General features: G+C 45.3%; 1 protein-coding gene and 1 pseudogene across 1 annotated transcript; both read left to right on the top strand.

The window, feature by feature from the left end:
• Positions 1-4,912: 4,912 nt before the first annotated feature.
• On the top strand, positions 4,913-5,848 carry LOC125628932 (olfactory receptor 10A7-like; annotated as a pseudogene).
• A 12,937-nt stretch (positions 5,849-18,785) lies between these two features.
• LOC142069078 (olfactory receptor 6N1-like) lies at positions 18,786-19,742 on the top strand. The gene has a single exon (XM_075119428.1). The coding sequence runs from the start codon at positions 18,786-18,788 to the stop codon at positions 19,740-19,742; it is 957 nt and encodes a 318-aa protein (XP_074975529.1).
• The last annotated feature ends 5,706 nt before the right edge of the window (positions 19,743-25,448 follow it).

Here is a 25,448-nt window from a genome sequence, read left to right as displayed (position 1 = left end):
AGGACTTTTATACAAGGAAACTCTTTCTGGGGGACACCAGGAAGACTGGCATCCTCAGAGACAGTTGGTAGTTCCAACTAAATACCGGGCCAAGCTCTTGAGCTTAGCCCATGATCACCCGAGTGGCCATGCTGGGGTGAACAGGACCAAAGACCGTTTGGGGGGGTCATGCCACTGGGAGGGAATGGGCAAGGATGTTTCTACCTATGTCCAGTCTTGTGAGGTGTGCCAAAGACTGGGAAAACCCCAAGACCAGGTCAAAGCCCCGCTCCAGCCACTCCCCATCATTGAAGTTCCATTTCAGCGAGTAGCTGTGGATATTCTGGGTCCTTTTCCGAAAAAGACACCCAGAGGAAAGCAGTACATACTGACTTTCATGGATTTTGCCACCCGATGGCTGGAAGCAGTAGCTCTAAGCAACACCAGGGCTAAAAGTGTGTGCCAGGCACTAGCAGACATTTTTGCCAGGGTAGGTTGGCCCTCCGACATCCTCACAGATGCAGGGACTAATTTCCTGACAGGAACTATGAAAAACCTTTGGGAAGCTCATGGGGTAAATCACTTGGTTGCCACTCCTTACCACCATCAAACAAATGGCATGGTCGAGAAGTTTAATGGAACTTTGGGGGCCATGATACGTAAATTCGTAAATGAGCACTCCAATGATTGGGACCTAGTGTTGCAGCAGTTGCTCTTTGACTACAGAGCTGTACCACACCCCAGTTTAGGGTTTTCCCCGTTTGAACTTGTATATGGCCGTGAGGTTAAGGGGCCATTGCAGTTGGTGAAGCAGCAATGGGAGGGATTTACACCTTCTCCAGGAACTAAAATTCTGGACTTTGTAACCAACCTACAAAACACCCTCCGAACCTCTTTAGCCCTTGCTAAAGAAAACTTACAGGATGCTCAAAAAAAGCAAAAAGCCTGGTATGATAAACATGCCAGACAGCGTTCCTTCAAAGTAGGGGACCAGGTCATGGTCTTAAAGGCGCTCCAGGCCCATAAAAGGGAAGCATCGTGGGAAGGGCCATTCACAGTCCAGGAGCGCCTGGGAGCTGTTAATTATCTCTTGGCATTCCCCACCTCCAAACGAAAGCCTAAGGTGTACCATATTAAGTCTCTAAAGCCCTTTTATTCCAGAGAATTAAAGGTTTGTCAGTTTACAGCCCAGGGAGGAGATGACGCTGAGTGGCCTGAAGGTGTCTAATACGAAGGGAAAAGTGCTGGTGGTGTGGAAGAGGTGAACCTCTCCATGACCCTTGGGCGTATGCAGTGACAGCAGATCCAGGAGCTGTGCACTAGCTACGCGCCAACGTTCTCAGCCACCCCAGGACTGACTGAACGGGCATACCACTCCATTGACACAGGTAATGTTCACCCAATTAGGTGAACCGGGTGTCTCCTCAAGCTAAAACTGCTATAGAACGGGAGATCCAGGATATGTTACAGATGGGTGTAATCCGCCCCTCTGGCAGTGCCTGGGCATCTCCAGTGGTTCTAGTTCCCAAACCAGATGGGGAGATACTGTTTTGCATGGACTACCATAAGCTAAATGCTGTAACTCGCCCAGACAACTATCCAATGCCACGGACAGATGAACTATTAGAGAAACTGGGACGGGCCCAGTTCATCTCTACCATGACTTAAGCAAGGGGTACTAGCAGGTACCGCCAGATGAATCTGCCAAGGAAAGGTCAGCCTTCACCACACATCTCGGGCTGTATGAATTTAATGTACTCCCTTTCGGGCTGCGAAATGCACCCACCACCTTCCAAAGACTTGTAGATGGTCTCCTAGCGGGATTAGGAGACTATGCAATTGCCTACCTTGATGATGTGGCCATATTTTTGGATTCGTAGACAGAACACCTGGAACATCTACAAAAAGTCTTTGAGCGCATAAGGGAGGCAGGACTAACTGTTAAGGCTAAGAAGTGTCAAATAGGCCTAAACAGAGTGACTCACCTTGGACACCAGGTGGGTCAAGGAACTATCAACCCCCTACAGGCCAAAGTGGATGCTATCCAAAAATGGCCTGTCCCAAAGTCAAAGAAACAGGTCCAATCCTTCTTAGGTTTGGCCAGATATTACAGGCGATTTGTACCGCAATACAGCCAAATCGCCGCCCCACTGACAGGCCTAACCAAAAAGGAACAGCCAAATGCCGTTCAGTGGACCAAAGAGTGTCAGAAGGCCTTTAACCAGCTTAAAGCGACACTCATGTCTGACCCTGTACTAAGGGCCCCAGACTTTGACAAACCATTCCTAGTAACCACAGATGCGTCCTAGCGTGGTGTGGGAGCAGTTTTAATGCAGGAAGGACCGGATCAAGAATTCCACTCTGTAGTGTTTCTCAGCAAGAAGCTGTCTGAGAGGGAAAGCAACTGGTCAGTCAGTGAAAAAGTATGTTACGCCATTGTCTACACTCTGGAAAAGCTACTCCCATATGTTTGGGGATGGCGTTTCCACCTGCAAACCGACCATGCTGCGCTACAGTGGCTTCATACCGCCACGGGAAATAACAAAAACATATTCGGCGGACTTTAGCTCTCCAAGATTTTGATTTCGACATCCAACACATCTCAGGAGCTTCTAACAAGGTGGCTGATGCACTCTCCCGTGAAAGTTTCCCAGAATCAACTGGTTAAAATCGTCCTTGAGATGTGGAAAATATTGTTAGTCTTTTTGTACTTGGGAGTACATTTAGAGGTGCATGTGTCTTATTAACTCTGTTTTCTCTTAGAGCTCCAGGAAGAAATCACAGCCAGCGTTTCACCCTATCTGTGATTTGGGGGGCATGTCATAAGGGAAGGGTAAACACCTTTAAAATCCCTCCTGGCCAGAGGAAAAACCCTTTCACCTGTAAAGGGTTAAGAAGCTAGGATAACCTCGCTGGCACCTGACCAAAATGACCAATGAGGAGACAAGATACTTTCAAAGCTGGAGCGGGGGAGAAACAAAGGTTCTCTCCATCTGTGTGATGTTTTTGCCCGGAACAGAAAAGGAATGGAGTCTTAGAACTTAGTAAGTAATCTAGCTAGATATGCGTTAGATTCTGTTTGTTTAAATGGCTGATAAAATAAGCTGTGCTGAATGGAATGTATATTCATAGAATCATAGAATATCAGTGTTGCAAAGGACCTCAGGAGGTCATCTAGTCCAACCCCCTGCTCAAAGCAGGACCAATCCCCAGTCAATCAATATTCCTGTTTTTGTGCTTTTCCAAGAGGGATTCTCTGTTTTGAATCTGATTACCCTGTAAGGTATTTACCATCCTGATTTTACAGAGGTGATTTTTACTTTTTCTTCCATTAAAATTCTTCTTTTAAGAACCTGATTGGTTTTTCATTGTTCTTAAGATCCAAGGGTTTGGGTCTGTGTTCACCTATCCAAATTGGTGAGGATTTTTATCAAGGCTTCCCCAGGAAAGGTGGTGTAGGGTTTGGGAGGATTTTTTGGGGGAAAAGACGTTTCCAAGCAGGCTCTTTCCCTGTTATATATTTATTAGACGCTTGGTGGTGGCAGCAATAAAGTCCAAGGGCAAAAGGTAAAACAGCTTGTACCTTGGGAAAGTTTTAACCTAGGCTGGTAAAAATAAGCTTAGGTGGTTTATCATGCAGGTCCCCACATCTGTACCCTAGAATTCAGAGTGGGGAAGGAACCTTGACACAGGGGCATGAATGTGCTTTGTGAATATTAGAGGGACAAGGTGGGTGAGGTAATATCTTTTATTGGACCAACTCCTGTTGGTGAACGAGAGAAGCTTTTGAGCTACACAGAGCTCTTCCTCAGGTGAATATTAAGAGTTTTAGCCTCTCCTTCCCACTGCAGCGCCAGTCAGTGTTCATAGCACCTTTTCACAGAGATGGAGCATGAGATTCATGTCTTGTGACAGGTCCTCAGTTGGGGAACTGTCCCAATGACAGAAATGGAGCTACCTGGATTTACACCAGCTGAGGATCTGGCTCAGTGTGTGCCCCAATGGGTGGCAAGTGGTGATAGAGTCTTACTAACCCAGATCACACATGCCAGATTGTTTCTAGACTCTGAGTTTAGGGACAGCATCTTTTCCCCCCTCCCCCGCCCCACCCCAGGGCCTTTCCTGTTCCTGTATTATCATCCCACACTCATTATGGAGTGGGGAGGGTCACTCCCCACTTAGGGTTGCACATCAGCCTGGTTTTACCCCTTCCTAAGATCCACCCTCCAAAGAGCTGTATTTTATGACTGCTACATAGCTACTGTTGGGAAACAGAAAAGGCACTGCCCGTCCCTCACCACGTTCCCATCGCCACCACAGGCACTAAAAGGGAGAATTTACTCCACTTCATAATTTATGGCATGAACTGATCTCTTGTGAGGGGGTGAAAATTATTCCTTCTCCTACAGGGCACTGAAATGCTGAATATACCAGGATATAGTGTTAGAATTCATGGAAAGAAATCTAACACAGGACGGTGCCTAAGAACTCTAGACCACATTGAAAAACCTCAGTCCAAGATTTTAGTTGATGTTTGATTTTGACTCCTAAGACATGGCATGATTCTGGCCATTGCCAGAAATGAAATACAGCATTTAAGCATCATTGTTAAGCTCTGGTATGTCAGATAGACAGAGAAATGATCTGATCTGTCATATCAGTATGTGGCTACGAGACAAATGGGCTGTTATAATAGTCACTGGTATCCGTGTCAAACACCCTCTTGCCCATCAGAGCAATGTTGTGTCCTCAGACTCAGTTTCCTGGCACTTTGCTCTGAAATCTAAATTTAGCCTTAAAATTTCAGCCTGTAACCAGGAGAGGAAGGGAAGTTTCTGAATATTTATGGAATTAATTCATGAGATTTGATTAACTTTTAACTCTGTGTCCTTCCAATTCAGTCGCACAGATTTATTGTTCCTAGACACAACCAATGGCAGACTGCAGAAACCAAACAGCCATCACTGAATTCTTCCTCCTGGGATTCGGGGATCTCCCTGACCTGCAAATTCTTCTCTTCCTAATGTTCCTAGTGATCTACACGGCAACCATGGTTGGGAACACCCTCATTGTGGTGCTCGTTGTGGCTGATCAGCACCTTCACACTCCCATGTACTTCTTCCTGGGGAATTTGTCCTGCCTGGAGATCTGCTACACCACAACCATCCTGCCCTGGATGCTAGCCAGTCTCCTGACTGGGGACAGAACCATCTCAGTCAGTGGCTGCATCACACAACTGTATTTCTTTGGTTCTCTGGCAGCTACAGAATGCTGTCTCCTAGCAGCGATGTCTTATGATTGGTATTTAGCGATATGTAAACCCCTGCACTATTCAACTGTTATGAATACCGGGTTTTTCCTCCAGTTGGCTGCTGGGTCCTGGTTAAAGCTTGTTTGGCTAGTATTATCTTTGTTTTATTCCTATCACTGTTAACATTCTATGGCCCGAATGACATTGACCATTTCTATTGTGATGTCATCCCACCTATAGAGCTCTCCTGCAGTGACACACACTGGTTAGTATCCTGTGTATTCACCCTGCCTCCATTCCTACTAACCCTGACATCCTACGTGTGTATCATTGCCAGCATCCAGAATCCCTTCCACCACCAGTAGGCAAAAGGCCTTTTCCACGTGCTCCTCTCACCTCATTGTGGTGACAATTTTCTATGGAACCATAATGATTGTCTACATGCTACCGAAACATGATACACTGAGAGACCTAAACAAAGTGGTCTCTCTTTGCTACATGGTCCTGACTCCACTGGTAAACCCCCTTGTCTACAGCCTGAGAAACAGAGAGGTCAAGAAAGCTTTGAGGAAAGCATTCAGTAAATGTGGCTTTTGCAAAAACGTGCAGAGACTCTGAGATAATAACTTAGCTTTGAAAACCTCAGGCTGTCTGGGTGATTTCAGCAATCATCCCCCATTAAAATTAAGTTGAAAAGTCCTAGTGAAAATCTCAGCACTCAGTGTTGTCCATCTCAGTGGAAGGACCAGGGAGGGAGGTGGCCATAACCATGTTCCCATCATGGAGTTATGGGCACTAGGCAGAATGGAGACAGAATTGTAACCCATTGTTTAGATATTTAAAAAAGCCATTCGTGATCAAAATAAATGTTTCGACAATAAAAGTAGTAACTCCTTGTGCAGCAGAGATGGGAATGTAAGGCTGGGAAATCTGCCACCCCTGAAATTGTGCATATTACCGTCATAACCCTCTGCAAACCAACCATCTTCACTGAACTCACAGAGGCCGGAGGCAAACAACCAGGCCCCAGCAGTGACCTCTGGACACTTCACCAGGAACAGCGTTATAGCTCTTATCTGGGCTACACCCGGCTGTGACCAGCTCCGGGAAATCGACAGCTCCAGGCTCACCGGGCCCTTGGAGGCAGGGAGGTTGGGTAAACAAAGAGGTAGACTCACACGTCAGGTCCACTGGGACTGTCCAGGCCCAGCTGGGGGTTTGCCAGGGCACCCGTAGAATGGAGGCCATACCGGGGTTTGGGTCTGTCAAACGGTCACTGACGAGGGACTCTGCTCATGGCCCTGCAGGGCACCAGCTACTCTGCTTCCACCAGCTGCACAGAGCAGTTCAAAGGGAGGGGACCTGTTACAATGAGCGTCCCCAAAACTAACTGCAACAAGCCCAATGACCAACAGGGCTAGTTCTGAGGGCACAGTGTCTAGTCAGCCCCAGGTACCCCAGGCAGCTCTGCTCCACACAGGGCCCTTTCCTCAGGGGGTGAGGCAACTTATGGGGAGAGGAAGCGGCGACCACCTACCAACGGGCAGAACTCCTGTGATGCCAAACACGGCAGTGCTGGCTCAGTCACTGGGAGCACGTCAGGGCTTGGCCAGAGGCCGGGGAGCTGGGCACCAGTGAGAATTGTAGGGCTCCGACTCTGCAGAAAGGATTTCCCAAGGGACCTGACGGAGCTAGTCACCCAAATCTCTTTTAAATGGGAGATGGACGCCTATCTACCTTAAACGTCTCTGAGAATCTCAGCCTTGAGAGCCACTGGGAATCTGTCATGGTAGCTTCAATCTATGCATTTCCATTGGAAACAGAACTCACATCAACTGAAAGGCACTGGATGGATAGGAAACCCCTACTAAACCATGCTACATGGCAGAGAGGCATTGCTGGCACATGATGGCATATATCACACTGGTATATATGCAGGTGAACGAGCCACTGATAGTGTGGCTGATGTGATTAGGCCCTATGATGGTGTCTCCTGAATAGATATGTGGACACAGTTGGCAACAGGCATGTGAAGTAGTTATGAGTGAGGACAAAGTCACAAAGTTCAGCCACCAGGTTTGCCGTGACATTATCAGGGATACTGTTCCTGACGACTTGTAGTCCATCTTTGTGTGGAATGTTGGTGTAGAGGGCTTCTACATCCATAGTGGCCAGGATGGTGTTTTCAGGAAGATCACCGATGGATTGTAGTTTCCTCAGGAAGTCAGTGGTGTCTCAAAGATAGCTGGGAGTGCTGGTAGCATAGGCCCTGAGGAGGGAGTGTTTGGGGACAACGTATACCTTCACAACAGCATCACTGCTACGGGTACCCGCATGGCCCCACAGTATGCCAACATTTTCATGGCTGACTTAGAACAAAGCTTCCTCAGCTCTCGTCCCCTAACGCCCCTCCTCTACTTGTGCTACATTGATGACATCTTCATCATCTGGACCCATGGAAAAGAAGCCCTTGAGGAATTCCACCATGATTTCAACCCCACCATCAACCTCAGCCTGGACCAGTCCACACAAGAGATCCACTTCCTGGACACTATGGTGCTAATAAGCAATGGCCACATAAACACCACCCTATACGGGAAACCTACTGACCACTATGCTTACCTACATGCCTCCAGCTTTCACCCAGACCACACCACACAATCCACTGTCTACAGCCAAGCTCTACGATACAACCGCATTTGCTCCAACCCCTCAGACAGAGACAAACACCTACAAGATTCGAGCATTCTTACAACTACAATATCCACCTGCTGAAGTGAAGAAACAGATTGACCGAGCCAGAAGAGTACCCAGAAGTTACCTACTACAGGACAGGCCCAACAAAGAAAATAACAGAAGGCCACTAGCCATCACCTTCAGCACCCAACTAAAACCTCTCCAACGCATCATCAAGGATCTACAACCTATCCTGAAGGACGACCCATCACTGTCACAGATCTTGGGAGACAGGCCAGTCCTTGCGTACACACAGCCCCCCAACCTGAAGCAAATACTCACCAGCAACCACACCCCACACAACAAAAACACTAACCCAGGAACCTATCCTTGCAACAAAGCCCGTTGCCAACTGTGTCCACATATCTATTCAGGGGACACCATCATAGGGCCTAATCACATCAGCCACACTATCAGAGGCTCGTTCACCTGCATATCTACCAATGTGATATATGCCATCATGTGCCAGCAATGCCCCTCTGCCATGTACATTGGCCAAACTGGACAGTCTCTATGTAAAAGAATAAATGGACACAAATCAGACATCAAGAATTATAACACTTAAAAACCAGTTGGAGAACACTTCAATCTCCCTGGTCACTCAATTACAGACCTAAAAGTGGCAATTCTTCAACAAAAAAACTTCAAAAACAGACTCCAACGAGAGACTGCTGAATTGGAATTCATTTGCAAACTGGATACAATTAACTTAGGCTTGAATAAAGACTGGGAGTGTGTCATAAATATACAGGGAAGGGTAAACCCCTTTGAAATCCCTCCTGGCCAGGGGAAAGCTCCTCTCACCTGTAAAGGGTTAAGAAGCTAAAGGTAACCTCGCTGGCACCTGACCAAAATGACCAATGAGGAGACAAGATACTTTCAAAAGCTGGGAAGAGGGAGAGAAACAAAGGGTCTGGGTCTGTCTGTGTGCTGCTCTTGCCAGAGACAGAACAGGAATGGAGTCTTAGAACTTTTAGTAAGTAATCTAGCTAGGTATGTGTTAGATTATGATTTCTTTAAATGGCTGAGAAAAGAATTGTGCTGAATAGAATAACTATTTCTGTCTGTGTATCTTTTTTGTAACTTAAGGTTTTGCCTAGAGGGGTTCTCTATGTTTTTGAATCTAATTACCCTGTAAGATATCTACCATCCTGATTTTACAGGGGGGATTTCTTTATTTCTATTTACTGCTATTTTTATTAAAAGTCTTCTTGTAAAACACTGAATGCTTTTTCATTGTTCTCAGATCCAAGGGTTTGGGTCTGTGGTCACCTATGCAAATTGGTGAGGCTTTTTATCCAACATTTCCCAGGAAAGGGGGGGTGCAAGTGTTGGGAGGATTGTTCATTGTTCTTAAGATCCAAGGGTCTGGGTCTGTAGTCACCTAGGCAAATTGGTGAGGCTTTTTACCAAACCTTGTCCAGGAAGTGGGGTGCAAGGTTTTGGGAAGTATTTTGGGGGGACAGACGCGTCCAAACAGCTCTTCCCCAGTAACCAGTAATTGTTTGGTGGTGGTAGCGGCCATTCCAAGGATAACGGGTGTAATATTTTGTACCTTGGGGAGTTTTTGACCTAAGCTGGTAAAGATAAGCTTAGGGGGTTTTTTTCATGCAGGTCCCCAAATCTGTACCCTAGAGTTCAGAGTGGGGGAGGAACCTTGACAGAGTGGATGTGTCATTACACAAAGTATAACTATTTCCCCATGTTTATTTCCCCTCCTACTGTTCTTGTAAAGTGCTGGAAATGGCGCACCTTGATTATCACTACAATAGGTTCCCCCCCCCTGCCCCGGCTCTCCTGCTGGTAATAGCTCACCTTACCTGATCACTCTTGTTACAGTCTGTATGGTAAGAAGAAAAGGAGTACTTGTGGTACCTTAGAGACTAACAAATTGTTTCATGTTCTCTTTGTATATAAAATCTCCCCACTATATTTTCCACTGTATGCATCCGATGAAGTGAGCTGTAGCTCACGAAAGCTTATGCTCTAATAAATTTGTTAGTCTCTAAGGTGCCACAAGGCCTCCTTTTCTTTTTAAGAATGGGAAAGAGGCAGCTATAGCGAGAAGAATCCACCATAGGAGAGAAGAGCAACAGGCTGTCATGCTGGGAAATCGACACTAGATGGCAGCAGAGTAGAGGAAATGGGGCGGGGGTGGGGGGCAACAGAAATACTGACTAGTGACCAATAGAGTTCAGTAGCCAATACAATAATGGGAAAGTTATACTGTAAAATGGCTGCTAGGTGGCAGCATGTTGTAAGAGTGAGACATGGGCCACTATTTTCAAAAATGCCCATTAGATGGCAGCATCTCTTGAATACTAATTCGCGGCAGTGCAAGTACATGATAACTGGCCATCACCTTGGACAGGCATCTCCCAAAAATGTAAGCTGGTGTTTGTCCATGATCTAAAATATTTTCCACAAAGGATCATTAGACTAAAACGTGATGTAGAATGGGACTTGTATAATTGCAACTCACAGTGGGCATTGTTGGCTACAACGCTCTGGAGACACAGAATGAACCAAGTGGGAGAAAGGTTGAAGTGGGACTGTAATTGAAAAGCATGAAGAAAGAATACAAATATGAGAGAGCATTTACACTTATTAAATCGAAGGGGAAGCCCATTTTCCAAAGGTAGATCACAGGCACCAGCTCATCCCTTCAGATAACTGCAGGTCTCTTTACTGAGAAAGTCCCATTTCCGCAGAATGATGAAAGACAAGAACCTCAGTGGAACCGGAGTCCTGTCTGCCAAACCCTGAAGAGCTCTGTGTGTTGAAAACATGTCTCTCGCCAGCAGAAGTTGGTCCAATAAAAGGTATTACCTCACCCACCTGGTCTCAAACCCTGAGAAATGAGTTCATCGACTCCAGTGTGAGCTGTCCTATGAATAGAGGTGAGCACCCAATTCCAAACTGCTGCTGCTTTGCATTTATATACCACCTTCCAAACCGGGATATTAAAGTGCTTGAGTAATTAAGCATGAGCAATTTAAGATTCACTTTCTGTGAAGAATGTGGGAAGTGTCTGTATTCATTTTTACAGTACATAGTCTGTGTCAGGATGCTGGGCAAAGGTAGGTAGGACAAGTGGTAGGAGCTGGAGATCCCGGAACTGAAGCCAGGGGTCAGAGTCAGTATTAGGGTCGAGAGTCAAGCTGAGGGTCAGAGCCGGAGGCAGAATCAGGAATTTTTTTCCCCTTCATTTCATTTGCCTACAGTTCTTGCCATTCCTTCCTTAGCTCACTTTTGATTAGGTGTTTAAATTCCAGTTTGCTTAAGGGGATCCCGAGGTCAACTTGTTTGTGATTAATAACACTTTTTGCCAGCCAATTTGTTGCCTGCTATCCCTGTCTGCACCAGGATCCATGTGATTACATTGGTTATATCCAGTACCACCAGTCTGGCTGTTAGCAGTAAAATATCATTAAGAGAATCATTTCTGCTGTCAGACTCACCACTGTGAGTTGACTGCTGCAGCCCTGATAAGGAGTCAGACAGGATGGCCACAGCAGCTGGCTACACATCTAAAAGCACGATTTAGTGCTAGCATAATCCCTGTGTATCTCAGCCATAAAGACGGATACAAAGTTAGCCATACAGCTTTCTTGAGTCCGAGTGAGGGCACACAGGAAGCTGTTCCCACTCTGTTCTTCCTCTTTGGAACCCTCTGTATGTATTTGTCAATAGTGTCCCCACTTATAGAAAATCAATATAATTGTGACATCTTGTCTATCATTCTTTTATTGATTTCATTATATAATTCCACGTCTTTCCCAACCGGGGGTGATTTTCTAATGATAGACTATTTTCCCATAGCTATACATTTTGGTCTCTTTCAATCCCTTCTTTTCATGAAGATCAGCTATCCACTTCTGTACCTTATTTACATGGGGAATGTTGACTTTTTGTCCGAACCAGTTAGCTTAGTGCTATCTTCACTATTATCTCGTACTTTGACCCAAAAAGGTTGAGTCCGGGAGCTTCGTTCTAAGAGTTAGAAGCAGCTGATGGAAATGCATATATCTGTAGTACAGAGATACAGTAATGAAGTCCCCACCTGATATGCAGTGCATGTGTGTGGATATAATCTAGTTCAGATTTGTATTCATTGCTGACCCAAAGGCCGGGCATCCATACTCAATAACTGGTCTAATTAGTGCTCTGTATAGCATTGCCACCATTTTCATATCCACTCCCCAGGATGTTCCAAAGGTATTTGACTTTTGCACTTATCTAATATTTTCAGTATGGTCCCTCCAAGTGAGCTTGTTATCAAATATCACACCGAAGAATTTGTAATGTCAGTACATTTATCTATTGGTCATATAGCTATAACTTTACATCTTTTTGGCTTTTTGTGAGGATCATTTCCTTAGTTTTGTCTATGAAAATTTGAAGCCCCACCTCTTCCCCATTCTGCACTTCTCTTAAGTGCATCATCATTCTTTTGGTGGCACTTTCAAGGTTTTTGCTTTTGATCCATATGGCACAGTCAGCAAACATGATCCCTATTCCTATCCTCATCTCTTCAGGGCGATCATTTATCATGATGTTAAAGAGGGCTGGCGTAACTACACTGCTCTGTGGAGTTTCACTTGCAATTTACTATACGTTAAGGAAAGCTTTCTCCAGTTGGACTTGTACAGTTCTTTTGCCTAAGAAGTTCCTTATCCATCTGTACATTATTCCTATGTTACCCATTTAGGCCACTTTATGAAGTAGTTCCTCTCTCCAGAACACATCGTAGGCTTTTTCTATGTCCAGGAATATTAATATAATTAATTCCATGATTCTCATGCTTTTCTGTGCTTCTGTCTCTATCCTGACAACGTGGTCAATCACACTCCCACCTTACTGGAGCCCACTTTGTGTTTTATCTATAAACCTTCTTCTTTCTAGGTGTGCTACTGTTCTCTCCCTTACTATACTTTCCATGGTTTTACCTAAGCCACACTAAAGTTTACTTTTAAAATATCCACATCCTTCTCCCATCCCACCTCTTCATCTCATAATTATCCTTAATGTTCTTTTCTTCTCCCTAATTTGTATCCTCTGATATTCATCATTACTGACTTTTTGAAACATGGTGGCCAAAGTTTCTGTTTTTCTTTTCTTAGAGCTTATTACTCCATGCCCCGCAACTGGAAGACTTGGTGTTACGTGACTCTTACTCTTTATTCCATTCATTTCCCTAGTTTGTTTATATATAATCTTTGCTGTATTGGTATTTTTACTTACTTCCCCACGTTATGGTGTCCAGCTCTCTCTTTTTGCCCTTTTTATAGCCCTTTGTGAAACTACCTTACTTTTTAATATTTCATTAAGTCCATTATTTAAGGATTTTTTGCTGTCTTATATGCCTTATTCCTTTCCCTAATTACCATTTCATATTCCCTGTTCCACCATGGTACACTTCCCCTATCTTCAGGCAGTGTTGGCATCCTAGGAATAGCTAGGCTGGCTGTCTTTATGATTCCTTTATTAATATTACTACAGAATTCCTCAATATCTTCACAGATCCATTACTTACTCACATATTGCTCACTTCTCTTTCCAAAGATTTTTCCAGTTTGCTTTTTTAAGATTCCAAGAGGGGATATCCTTTTCCTTGAGATGTAATTAATGTCAGGACATGGTCACTAGCCATTCCCACCCCTCTGTCAATTTCACAGGTGCATTCACTCCCTATGGTCCCAGATCCAGACATGAGAAGCTTCCCTCAGCTGTATTGAACCTGGTAGGCGCTCCATCACTTATTGCTAAATTATTCTCTTCAAAGATTTGCTCTGAACATTTTCCATGTTTTTCTTACTTCCCCGCAATCGGTTGTGACTATTCAGATCATCACAGACAATGAGTGGACATGTGACACTTGCAATCAATTCTTTCAGGTCCATAGCCTCTAGTTTCCTGCATGGGTAATAAACATGATAAAGTCTTAGAGATGCAGAATTGTTTTGTATTGGTATCTCAATAGCATTATCCTTGATATTTAGCTTTCTTATCTCTACTTCAAGGTACTTCAGGTTCTCCTTAGTGAAAGGGTATGCGTCCCCACCTTTTCCATTTCTCTATCATGTCCACATAGAACATATCCTGGGATTTTATAGTCTCATTTTTCTATTAGCCAAGTCTTGTATGCATATTAGATCAAGCTTTGTTTTCATATAAAAAATATTGGTCTTTAATTCCTGCCCATGTGCTATTAAGCTGTGGGCATTCAAGCTGAAAATAGTAACCCCTGCTTCTAACTGTCCACAGTAGTTTAACTTAGGAAAGTATGAAGTTGTTCCACTGACAGGTTGCTAGCCTTCAGCTTTAATTATAATTCTCATTTTCTGTTTTCTTTCCTGTTTGAGAACTACAATTGATTACATCAACCATTACTGCAATGAATCTCTTTTCATCCCAACGTTACTCATTCCCTCCCATTAACTTGTTGAGGGCTATTGCCTTTCCTCACATCAGGTTCTCTTTTAGGTATCTCCTAACAGCTTCTGCACAGGACATGTTATTAGCAACTTGGGGTTTTTGTAGTTCTCTAGCTTGCTCCCCTCAGTACAGCTTACATATTCTGAGCTGTGTTTTCCTCCACAGTTGCAACATTTTTGTTCTGTCCCTTCCACACAGTCATCCTATGAATGGTCACTTCCACACTTACGGCACTGTATTTTCCCATTGGAATTATTTGCAACATGACCAAATCTCTGGCCGCTGTAGCATTTCACAGAAAGAGGACTATAGGACTTTGATAGTCCAGAATATCAGAGTAACTTTAGGGTATCTGGTCACATCCCTCCCTTAAAATGTGACCAGCACAGCTGTCAAGCACTTGCTATCACTGCCTCTTCTGCTAATTAGCCTCTTAGCACTTATCACCTTATCTCCACCTATTCCTTGCTTTCTTTCCTGAAATTTCATTTGGCACCCAGATACTACCCATCTTGTTTCTGTGAGGAATTTGGGTAGCTGACTACTTATTTTTATTTTACCTAGCACCTTTGTCTTAAGGAGTGTCCCTACTTGGTCTTTGTTTTTACATTCCACTAATGAGTCTCCAGCAGGTACCATCTTAGCTCTTGCTCTGTCTCCAGCACTTTTTTGATCCCCTCTGCCATTCTCAGGGGGTTGATATGCCCTATCTTTATATCCTTATCTACGGATTTTACTGTTAGGTAATTTCCCCCCATTTCCCTTTCCTGCCCTCCTATTTGCTGGTCCTTCTTCTGGGTGCAGAGAATCTCCCCTTTTCTTTTTCCTTGCTGGCATCCAGTCTTCATCAATGAGTTCCCTGTACTCATGGTCTAGCCTGGTTTCAGTTTCATTTCTCTCATCCATCTCACTCTGCCCAGCCAGCCACCGAGCCAGCACCCCACAGTCACCACTGAAACAGCCTTTCTTCAACCAGAGCCTGGACACTTCCTTTTACACCCCATCACTTTATATAGGGTCAAGGAGCCAATCAGGGATAGCTAAGACCACTGTCAGTCAGATCACATGAGGCGGAACTTCCCCGGTGTTAAACCACTGCAGATTGTGTGTTGCAAGGAATAATCAAATTACAGGTAGCAATGTGGGGATGTTTGTTGCCTGGTAGTCCTATAGACCCACTAGGCCTTACATCATCTCTTCTAGGGGTGCTGCCCAGACAGGCTCTTCTAGGAGGATGATGGTATGCTTGGCAGATAAGGGAAGCTTGACTATCAAATCCACAGTAATAACCACCTAGAGTCTAGATAGGGTGTCTGAAGGTGCTGAGGGGCGCCTTCTTACTAACTAAAGGAGGAAGTGGTCTTGGGGAATAGAGCATCCAGGAAAATATAGGGCTTGAGGATGCACACCAGCTGGGTATGGTCAGGGAGGTCTTCCCCTTTTCAGGACAGGGCATTGGCTGCCTTGTTCTGGTGATAGGTGATGGTAAAATAAAAGTGTGTGAACAACAGGGCCCACTGAAGCTGTCTTTGGTTCAGCGCCTTTGCCCTACGGAGATAGTCCAAGATTTTAGGATCTGTGTATACTGTATTGGGTGTTGGGCACCTTCAAGGTGGTGGTGCCATTCCCCGAAGGTGGCTTTGATTGCTAGAAGCTCCGTATCTAAAATCTCATAATTTTGTTCTGCTGGGTGTGAGTTTCCGAGAATAATAAGCACAAGGGAACAGGTGCTGTTGGGGGCCTGATTCTTGGGGAAGTATGGTCCCAATTGCAACATTAGATGCATCAGTCTCACTGACAAAGGCCTGCATTGGGTCAGGATGGATCAAGACTGGAGCACTGCTGAAGGCCATCTTGAGCTGGTCGAACACCTGTTGAGCCTCCGGAGAGTAGGTGAAAGAGGCGTGTTTGCAGAGGAGCACTGTCAATGGGGCTATCTGGTCTGAAAACCCAGGCATGAAGTGCCTATAAAAATTAGCAAACCCAAGGAAGCACTGCATTGATGTTCCAGGGGTGCCGCCCAGGTCCGAACAGCGTTCACCTTCCTGGGGTCCATTTTGAGGCTCTCGGAGACAGAATGTAACCCAACTACTTCACGGAGTGTTGGTCAAAGTTGCCCATTTGTGTTCGTACCATGGGAAGTTCTCCCCGAGGGCTGTCAACCTGTTCAGGCGTGTTTAGTGCCCCTTGGAACGTGCTGGGTAGGGGGTGACCCACTGCCTCCATGTCCCCCAGGGCTGGCCTTGTACAAGTGTGAGAGGTGGTCCAGGAAAACTTCCAGAATCCTTGGCAAAGGTAGGCAGGACTAGTGGCAGGAGCTTGGGATCCCAGAACTGAAGCCAGGAGTCAGAGCCAGTGTCAGGGTCAAGCTGAGGGTCAAGCAAAAATCAGAGTCAGAGTTAAGCCGAGGATCAGAGCCAAAGACAGAGTCAGGATTGGGATGTGGGTCAAACCCAGGTTTTGACCTTTAATCGTATTTGTTACTCTTCTCTGGACTTTCTCCAATTTGTCCACATCTTTCCTGAAATGTGGTGCCCAGGAGTGGAAGAATTACTTCTCATGTCTTGCCTACAACACACCTGCTAATACATCCCAGAATTATATTTGATTTTTTTGCAACAGTGTTACACTGTTGACTCATATTTAGCTTGTGATCCACAATGACCCCCAGATCCCTTTCCACAGTACTTCTTCCTTCTGCAGTCATTTCCCTTTTGGTATGTGTGCAACTGATTGTTCCTTCCTAAGTGGAGTACGTTGCATTTGTCCTTATTGAATTTCATCCTATTTACTTCAGACCATTTCTCCAGTTTGTCCAGATCATTTTGAATTTTAATCCTATCCTCCAAAACACTCACAACCCCTCCCAGCTTGGTATTGTCCACAAACTTTATAAGTGTACTCTCTATGCCATTATCTAAATCGTTGATGAAGATATTGAACAGAACCCAACCCAAAACCCAGCCCCGTGGGACCCCACTCATTATGCCCTTCCAGCATGACTGTGAACCACTGATAACTACTCTCTGGGAATGGTTTTCCAACCAGTTATGCACCCACCTTAGAGTAGCTCCATCTAGGTTGTATTTCCCTACTTTGTTTATGAGAAGGTCATGAGAGACAGTATCAAAAGCCTTACTAAAGTCAAGATATACCACATCTACCGCTTCCCGCCATCCACCAGGCTTGTTACCCTGTCAAAGAAAGCTATCAGTTTGGTCTGACACACTTTGTTCTTGACAAATCCATGCTAACTGTTACTTATCACCTCATAATCTTCTAGGTGTTTGCAAACTGATTGCTTAATTATTTGCTCCAGTACCTTTCCGGGTACAGAAGTTAAGCTGACTGGTCTGTAATTCCCTGGGTTGTCCTTATTTCCTTTTTCATAGATGGGTACTATATTTGCCCTTTTCCTGTCTTCTGGAATGTCTCCGGTATTCCATGACTTTTCAATGGGTGGCGAGTGGTGATAGAGTCTTACTAACCCGGATCACACATGCCAGATTGTTTCTAGACTCTGAGTTTAGGGAAAGCATTTTTTTTTCACTCAGTGCCTTTCCTGTATTATCATCCCACACTCATTATGGAGTGGGGAGGGTCATTCCCCAGTTAGGGTTGCACATCAGCCTGGTTTTGCACCTTCCTAAGATCCACCCTCCAAAGAGCTGTATTTTATGACTGCTACATAGCTACTGTTGAGAAACAGAAAAGGCACTGCCCGTCCCTCACCACGTTCCCATCGCCACCACAGGCACTAAAAGGGAGAATTTACTCCACTTCATAATTTATGGCATGAACTGATCTCTTGTGAGGGGGTGCAAATTATTCCTTCTCCTACAGGGCACTGAAATGCTGAATATACCAGGATATAGTGTTAGAATTCATGGAAAGAAATCTAACAGCAGGACGGTGCCTAAGAACTCTAGACCACATTGAAAAATCTCAGTCCAAGATTTTAGTTGATGTTTGATTTTGACTCCTAAGACATGGCATGATTCTGGCCATTGCCAGGAGTGAAATACAGCATTTAAGCATCATTGTTAAGCTCTGGTATGTCACTAGATAGGATATGATAGACAGAGAAATGATCTGATCTGTCATATCAGTATGTGGCTACCAGATAAATGGGCTTTTATAGTAATCACTGATATCCATGTCGAACACCCTCTTCCCCATCAGAGCAATCTTCTGTTCTTGGACTCAGTTTCCTAGCACTTTGCTCTGAAATCTAAACTTAGCCTTAAAATTTCAGCCTGTAACCAGGAGAGGAAGGGGAGTTTCTGAATATTTATGGAATTAATTCACGAGATTTGATTAACTTTTAACTCTGTGTCCTTCCAATTCAGTCGCACAGATTTATTGTTCCTAGACTCAACCAATGGCAGACTGCAGAAACCAAACAGCCATCACTGAATTCTTCCTCCTGGGATTCGGGGATCACCCTAACCTGCAAATTCTTCTCTTCCTGATGTTCCTTGTGATATACATGGCAACCATGGTTGGGAACATCCTCATTGTGGTGCTCATTGTGGCTGACCAGCATCTTCCCAGCCCCATGTACTTCTTCCTGGGGAATTTGTCCTGTGTAGAGACCTGCTACACCTCAGCCATCCTGCCCCGGATGCTGGCCAGTCTCCTGACTGGGGACAAAACCATCTCAGTCAGTGGCTGCATCACACAACTGTATTTCTTTGGGTCTCTGGCAGGTACAGAATGCTATCTCCTAGCAGCGATGTCTTATGATCGGTATTTAGCGATATGTAAACCCCTCCACTATTCAACTCTTATGAATACAAGGTTTTCCTTCCAGTTGGCTGCTGGCTCCTGGTTAAATGGTCTTTGGGCTATTACCATCTTGGTCTTATTCCTATCACAGTTAATATTCTGTGGCCCAAATGAAATTGACCATTTGTATTGTGATCCCCTCCCACTGATAGAGCTCTCCTGCAGTGACACCCACCAGGTCATATTGGCGGATTTCATACTAGCCTGTGTATTCACCCTGCCTCCATTCCTACTAACCCTGACATCCTACATGTGCATCATCGCCACAATCCTGAGAATCCCTTCCACCACCGGGAGGCAAAAGGCCTTTTCCACGTGCTCCTCTCACCTCATTGTGGTGACAATTTTCTATGGAACCATAATGATTGTCTACATGCTACCGAAACGTGATACACTGAGAGACCTAAACAAAGTGGTCTCTCTTTGCTACACAGTCCTGACTCCCCTGGTAAACCCCCTCATCTACAGCCTGAGAAACAGAGAGGTCAAGGAAGCTTTGAGGAAAGCAGTCAGTAAATGTGCCTTTCGCAAAAATGTGCAGAGACTCTGAGATAACTTAGCTTTGAAAACCTCAGGCTGTCTGGATGTTTTCAGCAATCATCCCCCATTAAAATTAAGTTGAAAAGTCCTAGTGAAAATCTCAGCACTCAGTGTTGTCCTTCTCAGTGGAAGGACCAGGGAAGGAGGTGGCCATAACCATGTTTCCATCATGGAGTTATGGGCACTAGGCAGAATGGAGACAAAATTGTAACCAATTGTTTAGATCTTTAGAAAAGCCATTCTTGATCAAAATAAATGTTTGGACAATAAAAATAGTAACTCCTTGTGCAGCAGAGATGGGAATGTAAGCCTGGGAAATCTGCCACCCCTGAAATTGTGCATATTACCGTCATAACCCTCTGCAAACCAACCATCTTCACTGAACTCACAGAGGCCGGAGGCAAACAACCAGGCCCCAGCAGTGACCTCTGGACACTTCACCAGGAACAGCGTTATAGCTCTTATCTGGGCTACACCCGGCTGTGACCAGCTCCGGGAAAGCAACAGCTCCAGGCTCACCGGGCCCTTGGAGGCAAGGAGGTTGGGCAAACAAAGAGGTAGACTCACACGCCAGGTCCACTGGGACTGTCCAGGCCCAGCTGGGGGTTTGCCAGGGCACCCGTATAACTGAGGCCGTTCCGGGGGTCAGGTCTGTCAAACGGTCACTGACGAGGGACTCTGCTCATGGCCCTGCAGGGCACCAGCTGCTCTGCTTCCACCAGTTGCACAGAGCAGTTCAAAGGGAGTGGACCCGTTACAACGAGCATCCCCAAAACTAACTGCAACAAGCCCAATGTCCAACAGGGCTAGTTCTGAGGGCACATGTCCAGTCAGCCCCAGGTACCCCAGGCAGCTCTGCTCCGCACAGGGCCCTTTCCTCAGGGGGTGAGGCAACTTATGGTGAGAGGAAGCGGCGACCACCTACCAACGGGCAGAACTCCTGTGATGCCAAACACGGCAGTGCTGGCTCAGTCACTGGGAGCACGTCAGGGCTTGGCCAGAGGCCGGGGAGCTGGGCACCAGTGAGAATTGTAGGGCTCCGACTCTGCGGAAGGGATTTCACAAGGGACATAACAGAGTTAGTCACCCAAATCCCTTTGAAGTGGGAGATGGATGCACATTACCTTACACGCCTCTGAGAATCTCAGCCTTGAGAGCCACTGGGAATCTGTCATGGTAGCTTCAATCTGTGCATTTTCATTGGAGACAGAGCCCACATCAGAAGAAAGGCACTGGATGGATTGGAAACCCCTGCTAAGCCTTTGAGAGCTGCTGCCACAGTATACGCTCTTGTAGCCACGAATGTTGCAATCATTTTTTGTACGATTTTGTTCCCAGTGGCTATAGTTTGAAACAGCACCCACCTAGCAGTAGGTAAGAAATGAGGAGAGATGCAGTTATGCTGTCTAGGGCCACAAGAGGGCAGAGAGGACAGGTGCAGCTGTGCTGTCCAATGAACAGCAGCCAAAGTGGAGGGGCAAGAAAGGAGAAGTTATGTTGCCAAAGGACCAATGGAAAGGGAGGTGAAGCTGTATAACGGTGTGTAAGTGCTGAGTAGAGAGCACTGAAGAGACGAGGACCTCTGTGCTGCATAGTGAAAGGTGGATAGTAGCAGATGTTACGGAGTGAGATATGGGCTGTTATATTAAACAAAGGGCCACCACGTGACATGGGAGTCAAGAACAGGAAAGGGGCAGCTATAGAGAGAAGAATCCACGAGAGGAAAGAGCAACAGGCTGTCATGCTGGGAAATCAACACTAGATGGCAGCAGAGTAGAGGAAATGAGGCGGGTGGGGGTGTCAGTAATACTGACTAGTGACCAATAGAGTTCAGTAGCCAATACAATAATGGGGAAAAGAACAGGAGGACTTGTGGCACCTTAGAGACTAACAAATTTATTAGAGCTTAAGCTTTCGTGGGCTATAGCTCATTTCATCAGATGCATAGAATGGAACATATAGTAAGAGATAGATATACATACAGATAAGTTGGAAGTTACCATACAAACTCTGAGAGGCTAATTAGTTAAGATGAGCTATTACCAGCAGGAGAAAAAAACTTTTGTCGTGATCATCAAGATGGCCCATTTAGACAGTTGACAAGAAGGTGTGAGGCTACTTAACATGGGGAAATAGATTCAATATGTGTAATGACCCAGCCACTCCCAGTCTCTATTCAAACTTAAGTTAATGGTATCTAGTTTGCATATTAATTCAAGCTCAGCAGTCTCTCCTTGGAGTCTGTTTTTGAAGCTTTTCTGTTGCAAAATTGCCACCCTTAGATCTTTTACTGAGTGGCCACAGAGGTTGAAGTGTTCTCCTGCTGGTAATAGCTCATCTTAACTAATTAGCCTCTCCCAGTTTGTATGGTAACTTCCAACTAATCTCTCTCTCTCTCTATATATATATATATATATCTTACTATATGTTCCATTCTATGCATCCGATGAAGTGAGCTGTAGCTCATGAAAGCTTAAGCTCTAATAAATTGGTTAGTCTCTAAGGTGCCGCAAGTCCTCCTGTTCTTTTTGCGGAAACAGACGAACAGGGCTGCTACTCTGAAACCTGTCAATAATGGGAAAGTTATACTGTAAACTGGCGACTAGGTGGCAGCATGTTGTAAGAGTGAGATATGGGCTGCTATTTTCAAAAATGCCCATTAGATGGCAGCATCTCTTGAATACTAATTCAGGGGCGGTGCAAGTACATGATAACTGGCCATCACCTTGGACAGGCATCTCCCAAAAATGTAAGCTGGTGTTTGTCCATGATCTAAAATATTTTCCACAAAGGATCATTAGACTAAAACGTGATGGAGAATGGGACTTGTATAATTGCAACTCACAGTGGGCATTGTTGGCTACAACGCTCTGGAGACACAGAATGAACCAAGTGGGAGAAAGGTTGAAGTGGGACTATTGAAAAGCATGAAGAAAGAATACAAATATGAGAGAGCATTTACACTTATTAAATCGAAGGGGAAGCCCATTTTCCAAAGGTAGATCACAGGCACCAGCTCATCCCTTCAGGTAACTGCAGGTCTCTCTACTGAGAAAGTCCCATTTCTGCAGAATGATGAAAGACAAGAACCTCAGTGGAACCGGAGTCCTGTCTGCCAAACCCTGAAGAGCTCTGTGTGTCGAAAACATGTCTCCTGCCAGCAGAAGTTGGTCCAATAAAAGAAAAAGAGGACTTGTGGCACCTTAGAGACTAACCAATTTATTTGAGCAGAAGCTTTCGTGAGCTACAGCAGCTCACGAAAGCTTATGCTCAAATAAATTGGTTAGTCTCTAAGGTGCCACAAGTCCTCCTTTCCTTTTTGCGAATACAGACTAACACGGCTATTACTCTGAATCCAATAAAAGGTATTACCTCACCCACGTGGTCTCAAACCCTGAGAAATGAGTTCATCGACTGAAGTGAGAGCTGTCCTACGAATAGAGGTGAGCACCCAATTCCAAACTGCTGCTGCTTTGCATTTATATACCACCTTCCGAACCGGGGTATTAAAGTGCTTGAGTAATTAAGCATGAGCAATTTAAGATTCACCTTCTGTGAAGAATGTGGAAAGTGTCTGTATTCATTTTTACGATACATAGTCATAAATGATCTGGAGGATGGTGTGGATTGCACCCTCAGCAAGTTTGCAGATGACACTAAACTGGGAGGAGGGGTAGATACGCTGGAGGGTAGGGATAGGATACAGAGGGACCTAGACAAATTGGAGGATTGGGCCAAAAGAAATCTGATGAGGTTCAACAAGGACAAGTGCAGAGTCCTGCACTTAGGACGGAAGAATCCCATGCACCGCTACAGACTAGGGACCAAATGGCTCGGCAGCAGTTCTGCAGAAAAGGAGCTAGGGGTCACAGTGGACGAGAAGCTGGATATGAGTCAACAGTGTGCGCTTGTTGCCAAGAAGGCCAATGGCATTTTGGAATGTATAAGTAGGGGCATTGCCAGCAGATTGAGGGACGTGATCGTTCCCCTCTATTTGTCATTGGTGAGGCCTCATCTGGAGTACTGTGTCCAGATTTGGGCCCCACACTACAAGAAGGATGTGGAAAAATTGGAAAGAGTCCAATGGAGGGCAACAAAAATGATTAGGGGACTGGAACACATGAGTTATGAGGAGAGGCTGAGGGAACTGGGATTGTTTAGTCTATGGAAGAGAAGAATGAGGGGGGATTTGATAGCTGCTTTCAACTACCTGAAAGGGGGTTCCAAGGAGGATGGACCTAGACTGTTCTCAGTGGTAGCAGATGACAGAACAAGGAGTAATGGTCTCAAGTTGCAGTGGGGGAGGTTTAGGTTGGATATTAGGAAAAACTTTTTCACTAGGAGAGTGGTGAAACACTGGAATGCGTTACCTAGGGAGGTGGTGGAATCTCCTTCCTTAGAAGTTTTGAAGGTCAGGCTTGACAAAGCCCTGATTGGGATGATTTGATTGGGGATTGGTCCTGCTTTGAGCAGGGGGTTGGACTAGATGACCTCCTAAGGTCCCTTCCAACCCTGATATTCTATGATTCTATGAAAATCTGGCTCTTGGGCACTTCTGAAAATTTTACTCCTGGTCTTTAACCTCTCCGATGAGAGCGGAGGGAATCATTACGTTTACAGCTTGGTGGCCCATATGAGACCGGGACCTCTGCCAACTGTCCAAGGGCACAGAGTGTGCATAGTTTCATAGGGATCCCCTGGGTTGGATATCTGCACAAGAGCTCACCAGAGGGTGGCATGTGAGCTCTGTACTGAGAGCCAATATCACACGGATTGTCATAACTCCTTAAGAATTATTGAGCCAAACATTTCACAAGGATTATGTATCTATACTGAAAATACCATCTTGGAGTTGAGCCAGGTCACCAGGAGGTGACACACCTCCAGAAATACTTCCTAACTGTAAGAACAGTGGGACAACGGAACAGACGCCTAAGGAGGTTGTGGAAGCTCCTTTACTGGAGGTTTTCAAAAGGAGGCTGGATAGCCAGCTGTCTTGAATGGTTTAGACAAAACAAATCCTGCATCTTGGCAGGGGGTTAGACTAGATGACCCCTGTGGTCCCTTCTAACCCTATAGTTTTATACCTCTGAGATAACAGGATGCTTTTCTCCCTGTCTGGCCATTTGTATATTGTAGGCCTCACCAAGGAGGCCTCTTTTCAGAACGAGCCTGGTGCAAGTTAAGAGATTGCAAAATCGGAGAGAAACAAAACAGCAGGGGGTGTTGAGAGTCCTTCACCTAGGAGACAAGTTAACAGGGTTTGTCTTATGAAAGGAGGGTCACCACTAGCCTGGCTATAAAGCACAGCAAGGATTTTGCGGGAGCAATACTCTACAAGACACATGTATCTTGTTAACTAAGTTTGGGCGCTAGAATACATGTTATGATTTTATTTTGTTATAGGTAACCATTTGTTTCCAGTACTTGCTACTACTGGAATCTCTAAGCTTTGCTAAATAAACTTCTATTTGTTTTCACTAGAAACATATGTAAGTGCTGTGCGTTAAGCAGAGCGGTGATCCGAGATGGAATGGTTAAGCTAAGGTTTTCTGGTTCTTTGGAAGCAGCAGATCTGTGAATATGGCAAGTGTCCAGTGGACCAGGGGCTGGTCACTCCAGGGGGATGCTCTGAGGCCTTGAGCATTGGTATGTGCCCAACGCGAACTGTAAAGTAACAGCAGGGCCTGCAGAGGCCTGGAGAGGAGTGCTTGTC

The sequence above is a fragment of the Caretta caretta genome, chromosome 14 (genome assembly GCF_965140235.1).
Source record: "Caretta caretta isolate rCarCar2 chromosome 14, rCarCar1.hap1, whole genome shotgun sequence".
Taxonomy (NCBI): domain Eukaryota; kingdom Metazoa; phylum Chordata; order Testudines; family Cheloniidae; genus Caretta; species Caretta caretta.
The sequence above is the reverse complement of the archived record's forward strand: the minus strand, read 5'-3'. Positions and strand labels throughout refer to the sequence as shown.

Bases quoted from the DNA above. Each gene is read 5' to 3' on its own strand.
- LOC142069078 (XM_075119428.1), top strand. From the start codon at position 18,786: ATGGCAGACTGCAGAAACCAAACAGCCATCACTGAATTCTTCCTCCTG.